Below are 12,252 nucleotides of genomic sequence, written 5' to 3'. Positions count from 1 at the left end.
GCATTAGATATTTGTGTGGAGCTGTCTCTCTTCATGGAGAAGGGGGGTGGGCAAAAATTTGGCAAGGAAAGTTTGCACTGTTTCTCGGAGTTGGTATGTGCAAGATGGGGTGGTGCAGAGAGGTAGCTGCAATGATGAGCAGGAGTTGGGCGTTGTATGCGCAAAAGTTGAGCTGCGCAAGAAAGTGCTCTCAGGGATAGAGAAAAATAGTTAGTTGTGCTTCAACTTTCAAGATTCTAATACATAAAAATAGTTGTGGATGATATAAGTTATTATTCAGATATTTCATAGAATAATTAGGTAAATTTTTTACTGTATTAGACTAATATATTGTATTAAGAATTATTTTTATGTTGCTCGATTATTGACAAACATTTGATTAATATTATATTTCTTAATACATTTTTAAGTAGACATGTTGAAATTTTATTTGTTAAGTGATAACATTTAAGTATGGCATCTAAAATAATTGTATTATGTTTTAGATTGGTCGAAAAGAGGAGTAGTTGTGGTGGTTGAGATACAGTATTACCTGTTGGTGAGTTTTAGTTTGTTAAGATTTTATTTTTAATGATGTTCAATATTGATATACATTTGATTAATGTTATATATACTAATACATGTTAAAGAAATTATTTTATTTTGTTGAGTGAAAATAAAATATGTATTAAATAAGTTTTGGCATCTAAAATGATTGTATTTTGTTTTAGATCGGCCGCAAGAGAAGTAGTTGGTGGTGACTGAAATCTAGTTTTGAATTTGGCCATTGTTTTGTGTTGACATTGGTATTATTTGTAGGTGAGTGATTTGTTTTGTTTTATGATATAGTTAAAAGGTGTGAGAGAGAGTGGAGGCTGGTATATGATACACTTTGCTCTGACCGATTATATGTTGAATTGTTGGTGGAGAGATAGTGGAGGCTGGTACAGGATACACTATGGTACATGACCGATTATATGTTGAATTTTATCGATATTATAGAATCTGTTTATAGATTAGATGTGAAGTCTGTTGAAGTTCAGAATGCTAAACAGGAAGCTAAACAGGATGCTAAAACAGCTCTCAATAATGCGGTCAAGAAGCTTGGAGTATCACCAGGAAGGTAGATAGCAAGTCAATCTGTTGGTACTGTTGTTGCAACCCTTTCTCAACCTGTTACAAGTACTCCAATCAACAGTCCAACTGCTGCCAAGGAGAAGAAAAGTAATTTAGATTTATAGATTGCTAGATTTATAATAACTGTTGAAAAGTTTTGAAGACTTGGAGGTGTTAAATTTAAGCATTTAAGCAACAGTTGTGGATAATAAGACGTCAGAGAGTAGTTTTGAAGCTTAATTTGAAAATTGAGGATTCGTATGTCAAGGATAATGAAATAACATTGAGTTAAACGAAATATGTTGATATTGTAACATTTTGAACAGATGTGCACAGTGTGCCAGAATAACGTAAATAAATGCACAGTGAGTCAGGTAGATACAAAGAGCTAAACGAATTATGTTGATATTTATTTTGAACAGATGTGCACAGTGTGTCAGGATGATGCAAATAAATGCACAGTGAGTCAGGTAGCTACAAAGAGATGTATTTACAGTGGTCAAAATGAGAAGTATTTAGTTGATAGATAATGATATACAGAAATATACACCATGGGCTAGAAGCTATTGTGAAGTTGTGCAGAATTTTCATTAGCATGCATTGTATCTTAAATATATTTATGACTGATAAAACGGATATTTGTAAGTTGTTAATACAGTGGGCAGTTAAAGTAAAATGCTGGTTAGTGAAATTTTAGCTGTTCTAAAGAAGGCGGGGCTTAAAGATGATGTGGCTGTTGTAGATTTGACTGCCAGGTTGGATATCTTACTTGTCAATAGCTGGTGTTTTTGTCGATAGTTAGTATTGAAAAACGAAATGGATCAGATTTCGAATCAATCTATGGCGAAGGTTTTGGTTGCTTTTGTTCGGCTGCAGATTTCTCTGTGTTTGTTGTTTTTGTTCATTGTTGTCAACGTTATCATTGGTTGGAGTGTCGACAGTAGCATCATTGTTATAACGAAAATCATTGGCAGTTTCTGTATTTTGAATGACATGTCGATTTTTGGATTCTAACAGAGATGTTAATAGCAGTTATTGTGGTTGTCATTATTAGGCTTAAGTCATGCCTGACTATACAATAGATATAATCTCCTGGATGATAAATGTGAACAGCAGTTCTGATTTTTGACCTGAGACCTCAAACATTTGGCAGGTTTGGCTACTAGAATGGTTGAGTTAGATGCTCGGTTGGCTAACCTGTAGGATCAGCAACGTATTTTGAATCAGAAAAGGGTGAATTTTGGGAAGTAGCTAGAGTCGATGCTAGAAAGGATTTGATCCCAATTTTTTGAAGAGATTGGAGGCTTCTTGTGGTGGAGGTGAATGGCTGTTGTGTTGTTTGAGAAAATCACAGTTGCTAAGTGGAAACCAGTTTATAACTAAGTTTATAACTAAGCTAAGGTCAACTGGTATGGTTATATCGTTTGTGGTGTTGTAGCATTGGTATGGTTATGTCATTTGTGAGATGTTGATGGATTGATGGATAATGATGGATTGATGGATATGAATGATACTACTATGGTTGGTATGGTTATATCATTTGTGAGATGTTGATGGATTGATGGATAATGATGGATTGATGGATATGAATGATACTACTATTATCAAGAAAAATCTGGCAAAAGAAAATGAATATTATGATCAAGAATAATTATAGTTTTACTGTGTATTAATTCATATTTTATTTTATTTTTATGTATTAATGTTTAAGTATTTGTTGAGACAGTAGTAGTCTCGAAAGGTTTAATATTAATGCTTTTATAACAATGCATCTCTAATGACATGTTTTTAAATCAATGCATTCTGATGGTTATATGTTAATCAGTGTTTTTATTTATCATGCATTTATAATAACTATGTTAATCAATGCATTTCCAATGTTTATATGTTAATCAATGCATTATATGTTAATCAATGCATTTTTCAATGATTATATGTTAATCAATGTTTTTTAAAAAAATATAAAAAAAAAAAAAAAAAAACACATAAAGAGAAAAAAAGGAACATATAAAAAACATAAAAGAGTTCTAAGGAACCAAAACAAAAAGAAAAAAAATGTATATGAAATGTTTAAAGATCTGGAAATAAAATTAAAAAAAAAAATAAAAATTATGGCAGATGTCATACCAGATCAATTATTATCTATTTAATAAGCATTCAATGCTATTTATAATATATTTGATAATTAACATGTAATAAACATATTGTTATATTCAATCTGTAATGTTACAGTTTCGAAATTTATGTTCATGTTAAAGCCGGGGAGAAATGTGATGTATAGTCCCTTTCTTCCTGTCTTGAGAGCATTATATGTATTTTGTATATTAGCTGTCAGTTCTTGTGTCAACCGTTTCGGAGCAAGACTTTGCTCTGCAACTCGGCACGAACCTAAAAGTGAATACTTGCTATTATATTTAATATTATAATTGTATGTTTAACTTGTCTTGAATTAATACACTTTATTAGAATATTTAGCTGTTTGTTCTTGCTATTACTACACGTCACATACTTTAGTCCAAGTATAAATTTAAATTTTAATTACGAAATCTTATTTGAGGGTATGTTTTACAAATAATTTATGTAAGTATACAAATAATTTTTAAATCTTGTATATTTAAAACATGTTATATTTTCAGATATAATGTGAACTTACTAGTGTTAACGCACAACAATGGAAAAATGGATGACGTGAGTTTGTATAAATTTTGACCGTGTTTTGGGAATTTCGTGATTGCATAAGAATTGTAAATACATCTTTATATGATATGTCACATTGTCCAATTTGAGAATTAAGATTTTTTTTATCTTGAATCAAGAACTCTTTTGTTGTTAATTTTAAAATCTTATAGAAAAGTTTTTTTGGCACCAAAATTACAGTAAATACTTTCTAATTAGATGTAATATGGCTAGTAGCATGACCTACACAAAAATTTACAGTGTAAATAGTCTTAAAACCAATGAAAAATCATATTCTTGTGATATTTGTGAAAAAATATTTTCCAAAAGGACTTATTTGACAAGACACTTGAGGATTCATACAGGGGAGAAACCGTACACTTGTGAAATTTGTGATACAGCATTTGCATATAGTCATTTCCTGACACAACACAAGAGAGCGCATGAAGGAATGAATGGATATTCTTGTGAGTTTTGTAACAAAGTTTTCGGACAGAGAAGTGATTTGGTAAGACATAATATAATTCATACAGGCGAAAAGCCATACTCTTGTGATGTTTGTCGAAAGACATTTGGGCGAAAAGGTGATCTGAACAAGCATACAAGGATTCATACAGATGAAAAGCCATACACTTGTGACATATGTAAAAAGTCATTCAAACAATCCAGTACTTTGACTGACCATAAGAAAATTCATTTCAGTGATAAACCATACTCCTGCAACTTATGCCAACAATCATTTAACATTCGTACTAACTTGACAAAGCATAACAAGTCAGCTAAACATCTAAAGATGTTAAAATCTGCCAGTTTTGTGGATTGTGGTCAAGCTGATTTAAAACTAGAGATAAAAGAAGAGGAAACTCTTGATGAGGATCCTCTCTTTGTCAAGATGGAGGCTGGGAATGTTGACGTAACTGTAAGTTATGAGAAAGAAGATATCAAAATTGAAGAATTTTTATAAATAGTACCTAAGCTAGAAACAAATTTTAATATTTTTTATTAAATGTTGTTAACTTATTATTGCTCCGCTTCTTATGATCATAATAATTTTGTTGTTTTTATATTTATAAAATTACATAATTTATTTCAGATAAATAAAATGAAACAAGTTTACTAATGACACCTTTCATTTCATAGCTATCATCTTAAATTTAGAAGGTAGGGAAATATTTTTCAATGTGGAGCTTTTCTTCATTTACGGCTCCTATGTGTTTATGCCTGGCTGTCCTGTTTTTTCCTGTTCAGTGGATCATATCTAAAGGGCATATATTTGGAAGAGTTTAAATTTTTTGTCATGTAGTTTTAAAAATATCAAGACTTAAATATAATTTTCTTGTGATATATGCAACTTATATTGCTGTCTTGGTTTTACAAAAACAGCATGAAAACTATTTTAGGGATGTTTATTATTAGTTATTTATTGCAATCCAAAAATTATATATGTTAGACTGTATTCTTGTAACTTATGTTTGCAATCATTTTTATAAAAATATGACTTAACTCATCACAAATAAGACATTTTTGGACGTTAAAAAAAAATACTTGGTAAAAGTTAAATTTCCTTATGATAATCTTCATGAATTTCTTATATTTATCGAATTCTACAAAAGAATATAAATGTTCACTGCTTCAAGTAACCAAACTTATAAATACACTTCATGCAACTATTTCTTTGAAAATTTGATTTCTTTGGATTTTCTATTGTTAATGCTAGCTTTTAATTTTAGATTCTGTGATTATTTTTACTGGTGAGAAACCAAACACAAGCAAACTGAAACCAGGCATCAAAACTTACTAAATACAATGAATAGTGATGGCAAAAAAATTTCTTGTCAGTTATGTAACAAGTTATTTTCGAGGTATAATCATCTCAAAAGACACCTTTTAACACATGGTGGAGAGAAGCCATATTCATGTGATGTTTGTGGTAAAGCATTTACTCGTTCTGAACATAAAAACAGACATATGAAAACACATACTGGAGTCAAACCATTTTCATGCGATGTATGTAGTAAATCATTTATAACATCTACTGCGAAAAACGTCCATATGAGAACACATACTGGTGAGAAACCATTTTCATGTGATGTTTGTAGTAAATCATTTTCTACTTCTTGCCAAAAGAATAAACACATGAGAATACATACTGGAGAGAAACCATTTTCATGTGATGTATGCAGTAAACCATTTACTACTTCATTCGATAAGAAAAGACATATGAGAATTCATACTGGTGAGAAACCATTTTCATGTGATGCATGTAGTAAATCATTTACTACTTTTTTCGAAAAGAATAGACATATGAGAAGAATACATACTGGAGAGAAACCACCAATAGTCGTCCCATCCCATTATCCATGTGATATATGTGATAAGATATTCATTAAGTCTGAAAATAGAGATACTCACATGAGAACACATAATGGTGAGATGGAAGATGAATCAAAATCTCTTGTCTGCAATGTTTGCAATAAAAGATTTCCTAGCATTGATCTTCTAAATATTCACAAATACCTTCATCCTGTACAGAAAGAAAAGAACAAAGAAACTTTTGTTAAAAAGGAGGCAGAAAATTTTGATAATTACCCACTTTCCATTAAAGAAGAACCTTATGATGATGAAGCTCCTAATATCATGAATGTGAAAGTAGAAATTATAGAAGAAGAAGAAACTATTGATAATGATTCTTTGTCTATTAGAGAGGAGCCTTCTCAGATTAATAATGCTTATGACACTGTCAATATTAAAGAAGAAGAAACTAATGATATTATTGATAATTAAAAATAGAATATAAAAAATCATCCTCAGTCTGTTGAGTAGAAAGGTGCCGACAATGATAGATTTTATGAAGCTCTTGATATGAAAGAAGAAGCTGTTATCTAATCATCTTTTAAAATGTTTATAACCTTCTATTTAATACTTTCCTGGTTTTTCATTTCTGCTTATTTCATTATTGTTTAATTTGATCCTTAATTTCTTTAATTTTATATCAAGAGTTTATTTAGACTTTAAAAATTTAATATTTCCATACTTTTCGCTATTCTCATGCACATGTTATCTTAAATCATTTTGATGTTGATATTAATGTTGGTATAATTACCTTGTTAATTAGCGCAGAGTTTTGTTCATACTTCTTATAATAATACTTTATAATGTGTTTCAGATATCTAAGATGAGGAAGTGAGCGAGTAGTAGTCTAGGTTTATATTTAGAATCAATACATTCCTAGGTATGACTTTTGTGAAAAAAATGCATATAGTTTTCTCTTCTTCCACCAATTCAAACACACAATACCTACAGAAAAAGAAAAAAATTAACACTGAATTAACAGTAGTCATATCACTAAATTTATTATGCTCAAAGGGATTGTTGAATAAAGTGCATTTAACAAGTTTGAGTACTTAGAGTAGTGAACCTTTAAATGTTTTATAGAATATGATAAATATAGCTTAGCCATGAAGATAATCGAGAAAAAGAAAGAATATTTTTACCCGGCTGCTTTTGTTTTACGACCTAAAATATCTAATTTGTGATGAAGTCAAATATTTAAAGAAAAAATTGCAAGCATAAGTCATAAGAATATCGTCTAGTATTTATCATATATTATTTTGTATTACAATATATAACAAACAATTAGACACCATCAAAATAGTTATCATGCTATTTTTGTGTAAACAAAACAGTCATATAAGTTGCACAAATCACAAGAATATGATTTTCAAGGTTTAATATTTTAAATTATTTCAAATACATGCTTTATAGATATAGTTTAAACCATTGAACAGGAAAAAAATATGCTGTTCACTATTTCCAAGTTTAAATGCATTTCTTTCCTTCTAAGTTTTTTTTTTTAGACCAAGTACAGTTTTAGTTTTTTTTGTTGTCGCAAATAAATCTTTATGCCAAGGTACAGTTTTTTTGCTAACGTATTATAATCTAAGTTTTTTATTTAGATATCAAGATTCAAGAATCTTGATTAGAAGAACAAAATATTATAAAAATTTTATTTAGCCAACTATGGTAAGTTTGTTTTGAATAAACAAGGATGATAATATCTATAGAAGCAAAGCATTTTAATCAGACAATCGAACAATTGCTACCTATGCTGATAACATTAAATGAATAATTTAAAATTCAAGTTAATAAAATAATTCTAGCATTAGTATCAAAATAGATAAGAAATTAACATATTTCGAATGGATGGATTATTTTTTTGGAATTCATTGCAAGGTTTCTACGCTTTCAATATTATAACTTATTGTCACAGACTGTTTTACCCTAAAGGTTGAAAAGCTTTGTTGTACAAAACAAACTGCACTATGAATTTTGCCTGTCAAGCACTAAACACCGCCCTATTTTTAAATAAAGGTTGTTGGGGGTAGTTCTTCCCGATGCCTAACCACTGTGGAGGCCCTAACCATACAGGGCCTATAACTTTGGTGATCTAACCTTGCATGGCTACCCATTAACCATCATAACCTAACCTACAGTAAGAAAAAAAAGGTGGCAGAAGTTCTGCATGATATTTTAATTTTCCAATTTACTTAATTATACGATTATTTAACTTGTGTTACATTTTAGGCGCAAGAACAATTGGGCATAAAAGAATCTTCTGTGAACACTTGTAACATCTGCAACAAGGAGTATTCAAACAAGTATATCCTGAAAAATCATATGAAAATACATACGGGGGAGAAGCCGTTTAAATGCGAGTATTGTGAAAAGGCATTTAGAATTAGTGGTGATTTGGTTACACACAAGAGGATACACACGGGCGAGAAGCCATTTAAGTGTGATTTATGCGAGAAAGCCTTTTCTGACCATAGTGGTTTTATAAAACATAAACGAATTCACAACAGTGAAAAACCATTTAAATGCAAGATTTGTGAAAAGTCATTTCGAACAGCGTATGATTTAACTGTCCATGACAGGAGGATTCATACTGACCAAAAGAAAATATATAAATGTGATATATGCCAGAAAGAATTTTCGGGCAGCAGTGGATTGATAAAACACAAAAGCTCCCATACGGGCGTGAAACCGTACAAGTGTCATATGTGCCAGAAATCTTTTACATTCAATTCCGACTTGACAAGGCATAATAAATCAAGTACTCATATAAATAGGTTAGAGTTTATCAAGACTAAAGCTGCATCTCATCAAACTACAACTGGTTTCTGCGAGGCTTATGTTCCAGTTGAAATCAAAGAGGAGGTTCTTGATCAAACCGAACATGATATAAATGATGATCAAATTGTCAGTAACATCAAAGAGGAGATAGACAATGGGGAAATTTCAGATGACGAAGATAAAAAAGAAGAAATTTTTGCAGAAAATTTTCTATTTATCCAAATGGACACTGAAAATGATGAAAATGAAGAATTGAATATAAAACAGGAATTAGAAGAAGAAGAAATTGAAGAAAAATGCCTAAATAATTCTGGGTAACTAAAGCAAAATATTTCGAAAAAATTTGAAAATTAAGTTAATTAAAACCTTTTTTTTCGAGGATTTTTTTAACAAGAAATTACATTCAATTGCGGGTGGTATAGCATTTTTAAAAAGTTCTCCAAAACAGCAGATTTTGTCTTTCAAAATTTCCAAATATTTTGCTTGTTGGTTAATACTTATATATACCTGAACTAATTGGGAGGTTTTTATTGTAACATCTTGTAATCATATATTGCGGACACTTAGAAAAATCTCAGGAAGCTAAAAATAACTGCATACTGCATAGCTTCTTAAAAACATGTACAAAGCTTTATTTATTTAAGTATGTATAAGTACTTTTGTACTTTGTCATTAATTTTCATGTATTTCCATCAAATGTTAGGTAATTTTTAAAAAATAAAAAAAAGTTTTTTTTAATTCGGCTTCTAAAAACCTGTTTCTGGGAAGCTATATTTAAATGTTTAGCTTTCCGTATTTTTTTTCTAAGTACTCTTGAAATTTAGATTAGGTGGTATTGACAATTCTCCATCCCTCTTTAATAATCCACTAATTTTATCTTTTTATTCTTCATTTTTTAAGTATACTATCGGCTGCGCCAGTAGCATCTAGGGGGAAGAGTAAAAAATAGTCGTAAACCATCCTAGACCTAAATCAAAAAGTAAAATACATAATTGATATCCACATATAACAAGACTTATTTTCTAGTCTTGACGTTATGAAAAAAACATGATAAAAAAATTTAAATCTTTTCCAATACCTACTTGCTAAGTAGCTTTGTAAATTGTTTAAGTAGTTGTTAACATTTATAAATATTTTAAGTAGCGTAGCTACTCTATACATCACTTTGTCTGTCCGTCCATACTTAACATAAATGTTATGTCATTGGCTGCTATTTGAGATAGACTGCTCATTTTTTGTGAGGATACCCCTGAGCAAAGGGCATCCAATAAATTATTTAATTTGTCCGTCAGTCTGTCGGTTATGCCACAAAAAAAAACATTTATCAAAAAAAGATTTTGTGATTTTATATAATTGGATAATATCATATTGTCACTCTTTTTTTACGACCATTGATAACCCACTTTGGCCGTTTGTCTATCCATGATTTCTTTGCTTTCGCTACTTATAGATGTTGTCATCCTTGATTTAAAATGCTCTTAATTTGACTTCCTGTTTAGCTTTTAATGATAGCAAACTTTTTTATGTGTTTTGTATGTACACAATGTTATTTTTGATGATGTAAATAAATTCTTAATTCTTGATACCAGATATTTTTCATTTTTATTATGAAAAAAATCTCGTGGGGATCGGTGTTAGTCCTTTGATTCAAAAGGGATTTTGCCGTAAAAGTTTTATGGCTAGATAGCTACTTATAATTTGTTCTCTAATTATATGACAATATCTTTTTTAGTTCAATGTCTAGGTATTCCTTTTATTTGTAGGTATTTTAAGTTTGTTATTGTTGCGCTACCTAAGTATGTAATTATCAAAATTAGTAGCGAAGCTACTCTATATTTCAATTTGTCCGGAACTCTATAAGTGAGATGTGATTTTTGCTTAGCTGCTATTTGAGATAGATTGCTGTTTTTTTTGTGAATAAAACCCTTTCCATAGAGCATCCAGAGCTGGATCTTTAAATCATTTTAGTGGTGAGCCAGATCGGGGTGCGCCGAATTTCAGCCAATCATAGCGCGGCATTTCATAAAATGCTGTGCTCTCATTGGTGGAAAGTTGGTTCACCCCAATCTGGCTCACCACTAAAATGGTTTAAAGATCCAGCTCAGTATATAACTAACTTTGTCTGTCAGTTATGTTACTAGAGACTATATTTATATTAATAAAGGTTTCGTGATTTTCTATCACTTATATTCTTAAATCCTTATAGAATGACCACTAATTATTTGCTCTGTAAATCACTCTGTCCGTAAGTCCAACCAAGATTATTTGTGCTTCTCCATTATAGAAGTTGCCATCCTTGTTTTCTTAAGAATTCGTCTAATTTTCACGGTTCAATGATTGAAAAAAATGAACTTGATTCTTAGTATAGATACATGGTCCAAGTATAGTTTAATGGAATACAAATAATTCTTCATTCCATTCTCAAGTCTTTGTAAGTATTGGGGTGAAGAATCTTTTATTTTTATGATTGAAGGCTGTAATTTTAAATATCGTTACATTGAAATCAGTTATTCTATACTTCGAAATGCCTGTCTTTCTTTTAGAGACAGTGTATCGGGGAAACGTGAATTTTTCGGTTTTTATTCTAGATTTTTCGGCTGAAATTTTTTAGTGAAGATTCCCCGTGCAAATAAGTATCCTGTATGAAATTCACATGGTCTGTCGGTCATGCAAAAGACGCATACTTGTTTATTATAAGAGGTTTCTTGATTTACTACTTTCAATATGTTTTTTATGCTACAGACATTTGAACTGATTTATAACTGATTGTCCGTTTGTCATCACATTTATCTTTCTATAACTTTCCAAAAGTTACTCCAGACAAAATTTATTTGTTCAAGATTATGAACAAAGCTTTTAAAGATGTTGTCATCCTTGTTTAGTGAAGGAAGACATACTAACATACCCACAAAAAAGGGGCACAACCACTAGTGATCATAAATGTTGCAGATAAATCGGATTTTACTCCAGCAAGAACTTATAGTCCGTATAAAAAATAGTATGAGGTCTATCTGTCTGTAGCTAAGGATCTCGCTAAAAACTTCACCGATATATATATACTAGAGTTGGCTCAATATAACTATATCGCTATTGGCTAGTTTTCTATAAGTACATATCTATTTTTCAATAAATAAATTTTCCTCCCCCGCCATTACTATCTAAAAGAAAGAAGTAAATATTTATTAATTTAAATGATTTTAAAAAGATTTTTTCAATTATATTTTTTTTTAACATTACCATCGTCGCCAAAGGGTTAATATGATTAAAATTTTAGTTTTAATATTTTAACACAAAGGAAGTGTCGCCACAATCGAATTCTTTTAAAATAGAGTTTTCTTAGATTTACTC

At 30.3% G+C, this 12,252-nt stretch overlaps 2 protein-coding genes and 1 long non-coding RNA gene across 3 annotated transcripts; all 3 read left to right on the top strand.

The window, feature by feature from the left end:
• Positions 1-212: 212 nt before the first annotated feature.
• LOC145306020 (uncharacterized) lies at positions 213-831 on the top strand. The gene is made up of 3 exons (XR_013874870.1): positions 213-300; positions 486-538; positions 711-831. It is a non-coding gene; the product is annotated as an uncharacterized LOC145306020 (long non-coding RNA).
• Positions 832-4,862: 4,031 nt separating this feature from the next.
• Positions 4,863-6,932, top strand: LOC145306017 (uncharacterized). The gene is made up of 2 exons (XM_080147951.1): positions 4,863-4,932; positions 5,502-6,932. Exon 2 carries the CDS (start codon positions 5,578-5,580, stop codon positions 6,553-6,555), a length of 978 nt encoding a protein of 325 aa, XP_080004077.1. The 5' UTR covers positions 4,863-4,932; positions 5,502-5,577; the 3' UTR covers positions 6,556-6,932.
• A 3-nt stretch (positions 6,933-6,935) lies between these two features.
• Positions 6,936-9,711, top strand: LOC145306019 (uncharacterized). Its single transcript, XM_080147952.1, has 3 exons — positions 6,936-7,003; positions 7,728-7,794; positions 8,356-9,711. The coding sequence occupies exons 2-3, from the start codon at positions 7,792-7,794 to the stop codon at positions 9,220-9,222; spliced, it is 870 nt and encodes a 289-aa protein (XP_080004078.1). The 5' UTR covers positions 6,936-7,003; positions 7,728-7,791; the 3' UTR covers positions 9,223-9,711.
• Positions 9,712-12,252: the final 2,541 nt, after the last annotated feature.

The sequence above is a fragment of the Acartia tonsa genome, chromosome 14 (genome assembly GCF_053477335.1).
Source record: "Acartia tonsa isolate MP-2025a chromosome 14, ASM5347733v1, whole genome shotgun sequence".
NCBI lineage: Eukaryota > Metazoa > Arthropoda > Copepoda > Calanoida > Acartiidae > Acartia > Acartia tonsa.
This window is presented reverse-complemented; position numbering and strand designations above follow the sequence as displayed.

What these genes read in the sequence shown, in the direction of transcription:
- LOC145306017 (XM_080147951.1), top strand. Translation starts at nt 5,578, where the DNA reads ATGAATAGTGATGGCAAAAAAATTTCTTGTCAGTTATGTAACAAGTTA.